Genomic DNA, 14561 nt, shown 5'->3' on the forward strand with positions numbered 1-14561 from the left:
CTGGACAATTTTCACCATACAATTCATACACTTATACACACAATTCCTTGTTTCAGTTTAACAAAATTCCCAAATTTCCTTTTTCCGTTTGAGTTTAATATCGTTTTGGTAGTTGCCCATCACTTTGATTCAGGGAGCCTGAGGTCTTCAGATTAGGACTTGCAGGGTGACAGGGGAAAGCTGTTTGATTTCTTGGTGTTCCTTAAAGACATGGACAGTGCAGTGTCTCTTTGCTTTACAAACTTTTCTCATTATAGGCAACAATTGGAGCTACATCTGCAGGTGTAGAAAGGAGCTTCTCCTGTTCAAAGCGGCTCAAGTCCTACACCTGTAACACAATGGGCCAAGGCCGTTTAAGAATGCTGGACAATGAGAGGAGATAAGCCAAGACAGCTAGTCGGTATGACAGGGTCACAGAGCATTTCCTTGAAAAGGAAAGAGCAGAATTTACATATAAGTAAATTGACAATTTATAAGATGTAGGCCGAAAATGAGCTTCCCCTCTTTGACACACCAGCAGCTGCCACTGCAGTATAGGTACTAGTAGATACTAGTATAGATACTATATTCATATATAGTATAGATACTAGTAGATACTAGTATAAATACTATATATTCATGTATAGTATCTAGAATTAACTGGGTTATATATCATGTTAGTGCTGTGGTGTTGGTTTACTGGGTAATATATATATATATATATATATATATGTATCTCTTCTCAGTGGTGCTGGGGTTAAACTGAACAGTGGCCTGCAGGTGCTATGTACCGCTAGGATTAAAGGCTGTGATAGTTCTCCTCCGAGGGTGTTTCTGTGTCAGGCATCAAGCCCTCTGCAACACGCAACAACACGCTCTTATTTACTCCGACCTGCCGAAGCCCTCCGCCTGTGAGGCGTCCTACCACAATAAGAGCAGGGGCGTTCCTGCGCTCTCCCTGCTGTGGCTGGGGGCGTAACGAAAGCTGGCCTGGTCGGGGGTGCTGGATGTGGTGGCTCAACTCCCTGATCACTGGCTCGTTAACGCAGAGGGCAGCTGATCGAAGCACCTGGAGCACATTCAAGAACATTATGGCTCAAAACGTTCCTGCTGGGAGTGGAAAACCCTGCCCACGAGACCTGTTCCTTCTCTTTGGGTCTCCAGACACCGGGTTCACCAGCTGAGATCTCCATCTGGACATGTCTCCGTAGTTACCTTCAAGATGAAGACCAGGTGAACGATGAAGACAACGATGCTGATTAAAAAACATGGACCTCGATGTGGACGAGAGGTCGGCTGCTGTTTGACCAACGTTCCCTGGTGGAGGAGAGTTCTCCGTGGTGGAGAGTTCTCGTGAAGGAGAGTTCTCGGTGATGGAGAGTTCTCCGTGGTGAGAGTTCTCCGTGGTGAGAGTTCTCCGTGGTGAGAGTTCTCCATGGAGAGAGTTCTCCGTGGTGGAGAGTGCTCGGTGATGGAGAGTTCTCCGTGGTGGAGAGTTCTCCGTGGTGAGAGTTCTCCATGGAGAGAGTTCTCCGTGGTGGAGAGTGCTCGGTGATGGAGAGTTCTCCGTGGTGGAGAGTTCTCCGTGGTGGAGAGTTCTCTGTGGCGGAGAGTTCTCTGTGGCGGAGAGTTCTCCGTGGCAGAGAGTTCTCCGTGGTGGTGGTGGTATCAGGGAGCAGGCTGACTGCTGGTTCCCAGAAGCCTGAAGGCCAGCTGGCCCAGTGCTGCTCTCAGGGAGGGAGGATGAAACCAGCTCACAACGGGGGGTTGATCGGGGTGGGGGGCTGTGGGAGCCACAGAGTGACGACGATGAGTCCATTAGGACTTGCTGTTGAATAGTTAATCACTGTTTGGCCGTGGGCTGTAAAATATGCAACGACTAACGTTTAATTGGTGTTCTTCTCCGCATTTCAAAGTCAAGAGTCATGCATTCATAAAAGAGGAACTTTGTAATGCTACTAAAAATATGATACAATGCTTTTCAGCAGAGTTGATGTATCACACGCTAAGGTCTCTCTATCCACTGTCTAACTCCACCTGTCTAACCCCACCTGTCTAACCCCCACCTGTCTAACCGCACCTGTCCACCCCCCACCTGTCTAACCCCCACCTGTCTAACCCCACCTGTCTACCCCCCACCTGTCTACCCCCCACCTGTCTAACCCCCACCTGTCTAACCCCACCTGTCTACCCCCCACCTGTCTAACCCCCACCTGTCTAACCCCACTTGTCCACCCCCACCTGTCTAACCCCCACCTGTCTAACCCCCACCTGTCTAACCCCACCTGTCTAACCCCACCTGTCTAACTCCACCTGTCTAACCCCACCTGTCTAACCCCCACCTGTCCACCCCCACCTGTCTAACTCCACCTGTCTACCCCCCACCTGTCTACCCCCCACCTGTCTACCCCCCACCTGTCTAACCCCACCTGTCTAACCCCCACCTGTCTAACCCCCACCTTTCTAACCCCCACCTGTCTAACCCCACCTGTCTAACCCCACCTGTCTTACCCCCACCTGTCTAACCCCCACCTGTCTAACCCCACCTGTCTAACCCCCACCTTTCTAACCCCACCTGTCTAACCCCACCTGTCTAACCCCCATCTATCCCCCCAGGTCCTGACGGGTTGATGGGCGTGTACCTCTTCATGGCTCCTGTCTCACCCCTCTCCCCAGGCGCTGACGGGCTGATGGGCGTGTACCTCTTCATGGCTCCTGTCTCACCCCTCTCCCCAGGCGCTGACGGGCTGATGGGCGTGTACCTCTTCATGGCTCCTGTCTCACCCCTCTCCCCAGGCGCTGACGGGCTGATGGGCGTGTACCTCTTCATGATCGGGGCGTACGACCTGAAGTTCCGGGGCGAGTACAACCGGCACGCCGTGGCCTGGATGGACAGCGCGGCCTGCCAGGTGGTGGGGGCGCTGGCCATGCTGAGCACCGAGGTGTCGGTGCTGCTGCTCACCTACCTGACCCTGGAGAAGTACATCTGCATCGTGTACCCCTTCCAGTACGTGACACCGGGCTGGCGCCGCACCGTCAGCATCCTGCTGGCCGTCTGGGCGCTGGGCCTCCTCATCGCCTTCCTGCCCCTCGCCTGCAACCGCCTCTTCAGGAACTTCTACGGCACCAACGGCGTCTGCTTCCCGCTGCACTCGGAGCGGCCGGAGACGCCCTGGGCCCACGTCTACTCCATCGTCATCTTCCTGGGTGGGTGGTGCTCCGCGCCACACCTGGCCCTGATAGAGCACACCCACCTCTGTGTAGGACCTCAGGAGACCTCCTGTAGGACCTCAGGAGACCTGTAGGACCTCTAGAGACCAGTAGGACCTCAGGAGACCTGTAGGACCTCTGGAGACCTGTAGGACCTCTAGAGACCAGTAGGACCTCTGGAGACCTGTAGGACCTCTAGAGACCAGTAGGACCTCAGGAGACCAGTAGGACCTCAGGAGACCTGTAGGACCTCTAGAGACCAGTAGGACCTCAGGAGATCTGTAGGACCTCTAGAGACCAGTAGGACCTCTGGAGACCTGTAGGACCTCTAGAGACCAGTAGGACCTCTGGAGACCAGTAGGACCTCAGGAGACCTTCTGTAGGACCTCTGGAGACCTGTAGGACCTCTGGAGACCTCCTGTAGCCTCTCTAGACCTGTAGGTCCTCAGGAGACCTGTAGGACCTCTAGAGACCTTCAGGACCTCTGGAGACCTCCTGTAGGACCTCTCTAGACCTGTAGGAACTTTAGAGACCTTCTGTAGGACCTCTGGAGACCTGTAGGACCTCTCTAGACCTGTAGGTCCTCAGGAGACCTGTAGGACCTCTAGAGACCAGTAGGACCTCAGGAGACCTGTAGGACCTCTAGAGACCAGTAGGACCTCTGGAGACCTGTAGGACCTCTAGAGACCAGTAGGACCTCTGGAGACCAGTAGGACCTCAGGAGACCTTCTGTAGGACCTCTGGAGACCTCCTGTAGGAACTCTAGAGACCAGTAGGACCTCAGGAGACCTTCTGTAGGACCTCTGGAGACCTCCTGTAGCCTCTCTAGACCTGTAGGTCCTCAGGAGACCTGTAGGACCTCTAGAGACCTTCAGGACCTCTGGAGACCTCCTGTAGGACCTCTCTAGACCTGTAGGAACTTTAGAGACCTTCTGTAGGACCTCTGGAGACCTGTAGGACCTCTCTAGACCTGTAGGTCCTCAGGAGACCTGTAGGACCTCTAGAGACCAGTAGGACCTCAGGAGACCTGTAGGACCTCTAGAGACCAGTAGGACCTCTGGAGACCTGTAGGACCTCTAGAGACCAGTAGGACCTCTGGAGACCAGTAGGACCTCAGAAGACCTTCTGTAGGACCTCTGGAGACCTCCTGTAGGAACTCTAGAGACCAGTAGGACCTCAGGAGACCTTCTGTAGGACCTCTGGAGACCTCCTGTAGCCTCTCTAGACCTGTAGGTCCTCAGGAGACCTGTAGGACCTCTAGAGACCTTCAGGACCTCTGGAGACCTCCTGTAGGACCTCTCTAGACCTGTAGGAACTTTAGAGACCTTCTGTAGGACCTCTGGAGACCTGTAGGACCTCTAGAGACCTGTAGGACCTCTCTAGACCTGTAGGTCCTCAGGAGACCTGTAGGACCTCTAGAGACCTGTAGGACCTCTAGAGACCTACTGTAAGACCTCTGGAGACCTATAGGACCTCTCTAGACCTGTAGGTCCTCAGGAGACCTGTAGGACCTCATTAGACCTGTAGAACCTCTGGAGACCTGTAGGACCTCTCTAGACCAGGAGGACCTCTAGAGAGCTTCTGAAGGCCTATATAGACGAGTAAGACTTCTAGGGGGCTTATGGAAGCCTCTGTAGACCACAGACCTGTCAGGGATTGATAGTCCTCTGTAGACCACAGGCCTGTCAGGGATTGATAGTCCTCTGTAGACCACAGGCCTGTCAGGGATTGATAGTCCTCTGTAGACCACAGGCCTGTCAGGGATTGATAGTCCTCTGTAGACCACAGGCCTGTCCGGGATTGATAGTCCTCTGTAGACCACAGGCCTGTCAGGGATTGATAGTCCTCTGTAGACCCTGTTCATGCAAAACATGTAAAAGCCCTGAGGCCCTTAAGCCTCCGCCTCCCCTCCTCCTCCTCTTCCTCTGCTTCTCCTCTCAGCATCCTCCTCCTCCACCTCTTCCTTCTCCTTTTCGCATCTTCTCCCTCCATCCTCCTCCTCATTTTCCCCCCTCCTCCCCTCCGCCTCCTATTCCTCTCCTCCTCTTCCTCTGCTTCTCCTCCCCACAGCATCCTCCTCCCCTCCTCCTTTTCTCCTCTCCTCCTCCTCCCCTCCTCCTCCTTTTCTCCTCTCCTCCTCCTCCTCCTTTTCTCCTCTCCTCCTCTTCCTCTCCATCTCTCCCTGACTTCCCTAAATTTGTTTTGTCAAAACCAATTATGTGCTTTCTCCCCCAGAGCAATAAGATTGTCACATCAAATAACACTGGGATTTGTGTGCGTGTGCGTGTGGGTTTGGGTATGTGCGTGCGTGTGTGTGTGCGTGTGTGTGGTGTGTGTGTGCGTGTGTGTGTGTGTGTGTGTATGTGTGAGTGAGCCTGCTAGCAAAGGGATCATGTTCACCACAGGAGTCTGGCATGAAAAAATTGTGAAAGGAGCTAACAGCCAACAAACTAAAGTAGGACTATGAGAGTCCTCTGGTGACCAGCATGTTGTTCTCTACTGCTCTGGTCTGAAGACAAGCCTTGTTGTTTCCTACTGGTCTGTTTTCTAGTGGTCTGTTCTCTACTGGTCTGTTCTCTACTAGTCCGGTCTGTTCTTTACTGGTCTGTTCTCTACTGGTCCGGTCTGTTTTCTACTGCTGCTCTGGTCTGAAGACAAGCCTTGTTGTTTTCTACTGGTCTGTTTTCTAGTGGTCTGTTCTCTACTGGTCTGTTCTCTACTGGTCTGTTCTCTACTGGTCCGGTCTGTTCTTTACTGGTCTGTTCTCTACTGGTCCGGTCTGTTTTCTACTGGTCTGTTCTCTACTGGTCTGGTCTGTTTTCTACTGGTCTGTTGACCAGCCTTGTTGTTTCCTACTGGTCTGTTCTCTACTGGTCCGGTCTGTTTCCTTCTGGTCTGTTTTCTTTTGGCCCGGTCTGTTCTTTACTGGTCTGGTCTGTTTTCTACTGGTCTGTTGACCAGCCTTGTTGTTTCCTACTGGTCTCAGTGTTTCCCATACATAGACCAATGTGTGGCGAACATTGGACATTAGAATCAACACCGAGCACCACAAATTGATTCTGCTTTTATTTATTAATTTTTTACGCGACTTTGAAATATAAATATAGTTCCGTTCACTCATCTCCGCATAGCACTCTTTCTCCCAGTCATTCTCGTTCACACACGCACACAGAGACAAGCGTGCATACATGCCAATGGTGCGCGGGTACACTACCACTTATTGGATAAACCCGCGTATCACTGATACACTGCACACGCACCGACAGCGCATTCACCCACTCCTCTCAACGCGCCTACAAAGGAAAACCCGAAGCAGCGGGATATTTGCGATTAATGGGAAGTGCGGTTATAGTTTAGATAGATTATGGTGTTAGACCCCCAGCCCGTTGTGCCGTCGATTTTAATTCGCTATGCAGCAGGGACTGGAGATCGGGAAGATCGGGAGGTCCACTTTGAAATGTGTTTTGTGCCCGATTGCGCAATTACGCAAATCGAGCAATCCCCCCCCCCCTCTGGTCCAGTCTGTTCTCTATTGGTCCGGTCTGTTCTCTACTGGTCTGGTCTCTACTGTTGTTTCCTACTGGTCTCAGTGTTTCCCATACATAGACCGATGTGTAGCGCAGCGCCACAGAATCAACACCCAGCTCCAGCAATTGATTCTGCTTTTATTTATTTATTTTTTTACACGATTTTGAAATATAAATATCCTTCCGTTCATTCATCTCCGCATAGCACTCTTTCTGATATCTGCTCAGGGGGCCAGTGGGGCACCACACATTGCTACCTGGTCTGTGGGAAACACTGGGTCTGTTCTCTACTGGTCTGTTCTCTACTGGTCTGTTCTCTACTGGTCTGGTCTGTTCTCTATTGGCCCGGTCTGTTCTCTACTGGTCTGTTCTCTACTGGTCCGGTCTGTTCTCTATTGGCCCGGTCTGTTCTCTACTGGTCTGTTCTCTACTGGTCCGGTCTGTTCTCTATTGGCCCGGTCTGTTCTCTACTGGTCTGTTCTCTACTGGTCCGGTCTGTTCTCTATTGGCCTGGTCTGTTCTCTACTGGTCTGGTCTCTACTGGTCTGTTCTCTACTGGTCTGGTCTGTTCTCTACTGGTCTGGTCTGTTCTCTACTGCTCCGGTCTGTTTCCTTCTGGTCTGTTCTCTACTGGTCTGTTCTCTACTGCTCCGGTCTGTTCTCTACTGGTCTGTTCTCTACTGCTCTGGTCTGTTCTCTACTGCTCTGGTCTGTTCTCTACTGGTCTGTTCTCTACTGCTCCGGTGTTGTGACCCCCTCTCTCTGGCTCTGTTGCTCAGGTCTGAACCTGCTGGCCTTCCTGATCATCGTGCTGTCCTACGCCAGCATGTTCTACAACATCCAGACGACGGGCACGCAGACGCCGCTATACACCAACCACCTCCGCAACGAGCTCAGCATCGCACGGCGCTTCTTCAGCATCGTCATCACCGACTCCCTCTGCTGGATCCCCATCTTCATCCTCAAGGTGCTGTCCCTGCTGCAGGTCGACATCCCAGGTACGCACGCACACACACGCACGGACACACGCACGCACACACACACATACTGCTGCAGGTCGACATCCCAGGTACGCAAGCACACGCACGGACGCACGCACGCACACACACACACATACTGCTGCAGGTCGACATCCCAGGAACACACGCACACGGACACACGCACGCGCACACACACATACTGCTGCAGGTGGACATCCCAGGAACACACGCACACACACATGCACAGACACACACGCACGGACACACGCACGCACACACACACATACTGCTGCAGGTGGACATCCCAGGAACACACGCACACACACATTCCACAGTAAAACGTGGAATATTGAATTTTTTTTTGTTGAAGAAGTTTTCCATAATTTGGAAGAAATTTATAAAGAAACAATATCAAAGTTGGCCTGATTATTGTAGTAACCTTAATGATTTTTTTATTGATTTTTTTGACGAGTAGGCATTAATACATAAGTCCGTTTTCGATCGCGCTGTTTTTGGGGGCGGGGGGAGTCACTACTTTGAGAATCCTGTCACAGATGCCGGCCAAGTCTTCTTAAAAACGATCCAATTAGACCCTATCTCGAACCGATTCAAGCAAATTCTGTAAACATACTATTGATTGGATCCGTAAAAATACTTTTGATGACCACTTAACCACTTGAAGGGTGGTGGGAGGGGATCACACTGAGTGGGAGGGGTTTATGGCTGAGTGGGAGGGGTTTAGACTGAGTGGGAGGGGTTTAGACTGAGTGGGAGGGGTTTAGACTGAGTGGGAGGGGTTTAGACTGAGTAGGAAGGGGTTTATGGCTGAGTGGGAGGGGTTTAGACTGAGTGGGAGGGGTTTAGACTGAGTGGGAGGGGTTTAGACTGAGTGGGAAGGGGTTTATGGCTGAGTGGGAGGGGTTTAGACTGAGTGGGAGGGGTTTAGACTGAGTGGGAAGGGGTTTATGGCTGAGTGGGAGGGGTTTATGGCTGAGTGGGAGGGGTTTATGGCTGAGTGGGAGGGGTTTATGGCTGAGTGGGAGGGGTTTAGACTGAGTGGGAAGGGGTTTATGGCTGAGCGGGAGGGGTTTAGACTGAGTGGGAGGGGTTTAGACTGAGTGGGAGGGGTTTAGACTGAGTGGGAAGGGGTTATGGCTGAGTGGGAGGGGTTTAGACTGAGTGGGAGGGGTTTAGACTGAGCGGGAGGGGTTTAGACTGAGTGGGAAGGGGTTTATGGCTGAGTGGGAGGGGTTTAGACTGAGTGGGAGGGGTTTAGACTGAGCGGGAGGGGTTTAGACTGAGTGGGAGGGGTTTAGACTGAGTAGGAGGGGTTTAGACTGAGTGGGAGGGGTTTAGACTGAGTGGGAGGGGGTTATGGCTGAGTGGGAGGGGTTTAGACTGAGTGGGAGGGGTTTAGACTGAGTGGGAGGGGTTTAGACTGAGTGGGAGGGGTTTAGACTGAGCGGGAGGGGTTTAGACTGAGTAGGAGGGGTTTAGACTGAGTGGGAGGGGGTTATGGCTGAGTGGGAGGGGTTTAGACTGAGTGGGAGGGGTTTAGACTGAGGACACAGGAATTTTGAGGGGCAGTTGCTCTGACCTGAAAAAAAGGGCACCCCCCAACCCGCAAAAAAGAAAAGAAAAACCTCACAGGCTATATGAAGGACTGAGAAGGCTCTTTAAAGGACAAATCCGGTGTAAAATGGACTTGGGATATGTTTTGTATATAATGAGTTTGAACGTTCGTTTTGGAGCACAAAAAAACGCATATAGACGCTTTCTTCAGTTGGCTGTTTTTAGCCGATTCTATCAAAACGTTATAAACTTGGAACGATAGGGGCATGTGTTATGGTAAAAACTAGCATCTTGTTTTTAAGACTCGATAGGTAGATTGACGAACACAGAGATTGTGACATCCGTCAGGAACACGCAAGCTCTGTGTTCGCCAATCTACTATCGAGTCTTAAAACAAGATGGTGTCGACGAGTGATCTACTGATGGTATTGTGTGTATAAAATATCCTTTTTAATAAACAATCTGTACACTTACAAAGTTATCAATGCCTCGTTTTAAAGGTTAAGACCCTTATTATACTACTAAAGAAGTGTCGGGCTACTACTGGCCTTTTAAGTGGTTTAAAATAGCGATTTAGTTTTTATCATAGCAAATGCCCCCGTTGTTCCAAGTTTATAGCGTTTTGGTAGAATCAGCTAAAAACAGCCAATTTAAGAATGCGTCTATACGCGCTTTTTTGCTCCCAACCGAACATTCCAACTCGTTATCATATTAAACATATCCCAGATCCATTTTACACCGGGTTTGTCCTTTAACCCTGTACTTTCTAGCATGGTCCTCTCATCTCCTATTTGGTGATCAGCTCTTGGGCCTACCTGCCCTATGTGCCTCCTGGTCCACATTTACCTCGTGTCTGGAGGCCTGTGGCTGCTCCTCATCTTAAATGTAATGTAATTACGAAAAATTGCCATCAGTAGGCTAAAATATGAGTCTGATTAATGAATCAATTAGCCTACACAGTGTCATCTTTATCACAATGCAAAGTCTCTGTCTCACCTGCTGGTTGGCTTTTTTGTAGCCAACCCTGCAGTGATGTGCTCCTCTTTGCTGCCTCCTTGAATTGTCTCTCTCTCTCCTGAATCCGCCTCTTTTCAGTGGGCATTTCGGCTTCACTTAGAAGAATGAAGTTAGTTTGCCTACCAAAAAAGTAGTAACCTTTGTGATAACGGGCTGCTTGTCTGCAAGCTAGCTAGCTGTCTAATTATTTAGGCTAAACGTTACGTGGCAAACTGAGCCTGGATTTATGAAGATTTTAATTCATTTCATCAAACTTGATGATGATTGTCCGTTTGTTATATATACATCTCAAAATCACCTTTTCCGACAACGTCAAGGCAGTCGTCTCACAAGACAACCGCGACAATCTCTTTGGTCGAGGCACTAGGCAGGCATATCGTGAAGGCTCAGGTGCCGGTCGCATGCAGCGCTGCAGCTACATAAACAGAGTTTCAAAGTGAATGAGGCTACGTTTACTTAATGAATTGTTTTGAGTGGAGATTTTTTTTTTTATCTAGGCCTACATGAAATTCTGCATCCATTGTACGATTTAAAAAAAAGAAATTGCATTTTTTTCCTAGGAAGGGCAACGTGAGTCGAGGAGGGCATATGCCCATACTTCAGACTTAGTCCTCGTAGAAGGGATGGGCAATGATCGTCGAATAGTCGTAGTCAGGTAGAATATTGAATAACGAATATGACTGTCGTTATTTATTACACGGCTCTTCTCTCTTCTCAAATTTTTTGATAATTCACCGTTGCTAAGCATATAATGACCGCTGTCAAGGAAAGGTTTTTGATCAACGTCTTTGGCAGACTATTCTCTGCTGATCAACGCTACGAATGCTGGTAACAAATAAATTGACACACCGTGTGAAGTTATATTTTTGACGTGTCTAGTTCACCGTCATGCAGGCTGTGTTCAGCAAAATAAATACATAAATAGCAATCTGTTTTCGGCGCATGTAGGTCTATCTGCCTAAGCCCACGTTGATATAATTTCGATGTGGAATGTTTATGGCGCAGTTGGTGAAATAAACATTGATTTCATACAAATCATAAAAGCCTCTCCCTGTGTCATTGTGTGAGCGTGTATCCGAGGTGTGTGCGTGCGTGCGTGGGGGTTCTTGATTGACCCATTTTCGAATATTATTTGAATACTTCTCAGCGAATATTGGATAGTATTTTTGCCAGAAATGCACATCCCTATTAGAAGGCTAATGGATGTCTTGAGCGCTGTCGCCTCCTCCTACCGCCATGTTTCTTGAACTTCAAGAAACTTAAAAACATTATGTTGAAGGCTACACAGTGCGCCTGCGAGGCAACTTCAGGAGACTCGGATGAAGCGCTGGGAAGGATTTAAGCACACGGTTTACACACCGCGGGCGCGGTTATCCACCGAGATATTAATTGTATTTGAAATGAAAACGGTAATTGTTATTGACAACATTTTTATCGGTGTTTACCGTTACAACGGTAACCGTTACATCCCTAATGGTTAGTTAACTGGGCAACACCCCTGTGCACGCCATTGTTTTGAGCTACAAGCTGGTTGAAATGTTTCACATTAAACTTTATAATTTAAACTACTCTGACTTTGATCTTGGGCCGGGACAGACACCACTACAATATAGATGTGGACATCACAGGCTGTGTACATCTAACACTGACGTCTTCTTCTGATTCTCTCTGTCGCTCCCTCTCTCCCTCGCTCCCTCTCTCTCTCTCTCTCTCCCCCCCCTCCCCCTCGCTCTCTCCCCCCTCTCTCCCCTCTATCTCTCTCCCCCCCTCTCTCTCGCCCTCCCTCCCTCCCTCTCTCTCTCCCCCTCCCCCCCTCCCTCCCTCCCTCTCTCCCCCCCTCTCCCTTCTCTCTCCCCCACCCCTCGCTCTCTCCCCCTCTCTCTCCCCCGCTCTCTCTCTCTCCCCCCTCTCTCTCCCTCTCTCTCCCCCTCCCTCTCCCTCCCTCCCTCTCTCCGCCCCCCCCTCTCCCCCTCCCCCCCTCTCTCGCCCTCCCTCCCTCCCTCTCTCTCTCCCCCTCCCTCCCTCCCTCCCTCCCCCCCTCTCTCCCCCCCTCTCCCCTCTCTCTCCCCCACCCCTCGCTCTCTCCCCCTCTCTCTCCCCCGCTCTCTCTCTCCCCCCTCTCTCTCCCTCTCCCTCCCTCCCTCTCTCCCCTCCCTCCCCCCTCCCTCTCCCTCCCTCCCTCTTTCCCCCCCCCCGCCTCTCTCTCCCCCCCTCTCCCCTTCCCCCCCTCTCTCGCCCTCCCTCCCTCCCTCTCTCTCTCCCCCTCCCCCCCTCCCTCCCTCCCTCCCTCCCCCCCTCTCTCCCCCCCTCTCCCCTCTCTCTCCCCCCCTCCCCCTCGCTCTCTCCCCCTCTCTCTCCCCTCTATCTCTCTCCCCCCCTCTCTCTCGCCCTCCCTCCCTCCCTCTCTCTCTCCCCCTCCCCCCCTCCCTCCCTCCCTCTCTCCCCCCCTCTCCCCTCTCTCTCCCCCACCCCTCGCTCTCTCCCCCTCTCTCTCCCCCGCTCTCTCTCTCTCCCCCCTCTCTCTCCCTCTCTCTCCCCCTCCCTCTCCCTCCCTCCCTCTCTCCGCCCCCCCTCTCCCCCTCCCCCCCTCTCTCGCCCTCCCTCCCTCCCTCTCTCTCTCCCCCTCCCCCCCTCCCTCCCTCCCCCCCTCTCTCCCCCCCTCTCCCCTCTCTCTCCCCCACCCCTCGCTCTCTCCCCCTCTCTCTCCCCCGCTCTCTCTCTCCCCCCTCTCTCTCCCTCTCCCTCCCTCCCTCTCTCCCCTCCCTCCCCCCTCCCTCTCCCTCCCTCCCTCTCTCCCCCCCCCGCCTCTCTCTCCCCCCCTCTCTCCCTCCCCTCTCTCTCCCCCCCAGGTACTATCTGCTCCTGGGTGGTGATCTTCATCCTGCCCATCAACAGTGCCCTGAACCCCATCCTCTACACCCTGACCACGCGGCCCTTCAAGGAGACCCTGGTCCGCGTCTGGTCCAACTACCGGCAGCAGAGGCCCCTGCTGGGGGCCCCGTCCACCCACCACCCCTCCCTGACCTGGCAGGAGATGTGGCCGCTGCAGGAGAACAGCCCCCCCCCCCCCACGCCCCCGGAGGTCCAGACCAACCCCCCCGAGAAGGTCCAGCTCCCGCCCCAGGACCCGGTCCAGGTCTCCCCTCCCTATGAGGTCCACCTCCAGCAGAACCTCCAGATCCTTCATCCAAACCAGATCCAGACGACTCCCCCAGGGAACCACCCCCTACTCCTAGACCCCCTCCTAGACCCCCTCCAGGACCCTCTCCCCCCCGCGCTGGGAGGGGGAGGAGCCACCACAAGCCCCGCCCTGTGACACGGTGACGTCACGAGGGGGGCGCGGTGTTGAGAGAGCTTGGAGGTGTTTGGCTCAGGGGCCGTGAGTCAGACTCACTCTACAAACCTTCTCCAAGGTCCTCCATGGTCCTCAACAACCTGAAGCAGTGCTGCGGACGTTGCATTTCTTTCACTCAACGTTACGTTATTCCTCCCGCACCTGGCCAGAAGGTGGGATGTGCACACAGCTGCTTTTGTGAACATTCGAAACAACGTGAACGGCTTAGAAACATGACGCAGAAACCGACCGCGTTCAGCCATCAAGACCACCAAACGACCCTCACTACCGCTAGACAAAGAGAAAATAAAACGACTCCGGTGTTTCCGTTCTGCTCCAGATTGAGCCATCAGAGAGCGAGATTGAAAAATAAAAACACGACCGTTCTCCGCCGCACAGAGGAGGTGAACTCTGCTCAGCCGTCCCCACGGGACCCACAGAACCGCTCCGCCCGAGCCAATCGCCACAATGTGTGTGTGGTTTTGTAAACGTCCACTTCAATTCGAGGCGCTGTGATTGACGTGACTCAGAACGGTTTGGGATGAACTGCTTTAAAAATCTGCGTGAAATGGGTTTGAGAGAGCAGTCCCGTGGGGGTGAGATGCATGTGGGTCAGGAGGCGTCGGACTGAACCGGTTAACCAGCACTCATCTTCATACTCCATGGTGGGGCAACAATAGACGAAATGAGCGGTTAGATTTTACTGAAGCATTTCCTGACAGCAGCATTTGTAATAAACGTACAAGCCTTGAGTGTAACACTGTGTTTACTGAGGGCGACATAAACCCTCAGCCCTTATCTCCCTCCTCCCTCCTTCCCTCCCCCCCCCCATCTCGAGGGCTGGTAAATGGTTTCTACTCTGATTGTACATATCATGTTCCCTCTGTACATTGTTACTGAGCTGAGTGGTTTGTGTGTAGGAGTGGTGATAACTAGAACACT

At 52.2% G+C, this 14561-nt stretch overlaps 1 protein-coding gene across 1 annotated transcript in view; it reads left to right on the forward strand.

Moving 5' to 3' along the window:
• The window catches only part of rxfp1 (relaxin family peptide receptor 1), a gene marked incomplete at both ends in the record, with an annotated part of 51327 nt that extends 37726 nt beyond the window's left edge, over nt 1-13601 (forward strand). Inside the window, 3 exons of the mRNA XM_079744829.1 lie at nt 2776-3186; nt 7496-7714; nt 13135-13601. Of these exons, the coding sequence (XP_079600955.1) occupies nt 2776-3186; nt 7496-7714; nt 13135-13601 (1097 nt within the window). The remainder of the gene's footprint in view (nt 1-2775; nt 3187-7495; nt 7715-13134) is intronic.
• Between the last annotated feature and the right edge of the window lie 960 nt (nt 13602-14561).

This window comes from Pollachius pollachius (genome assembly GCF_949987615.1).
Source record: "Pollachius pollachius genome assembly, chromosome: 10".
Classification (NCBI taxonomy): Eukaryota; Metazoa; Chordata; class Actinopteri; order Gadiformes; family Gadidae; genus Pollachius; species Pollachius pollachius.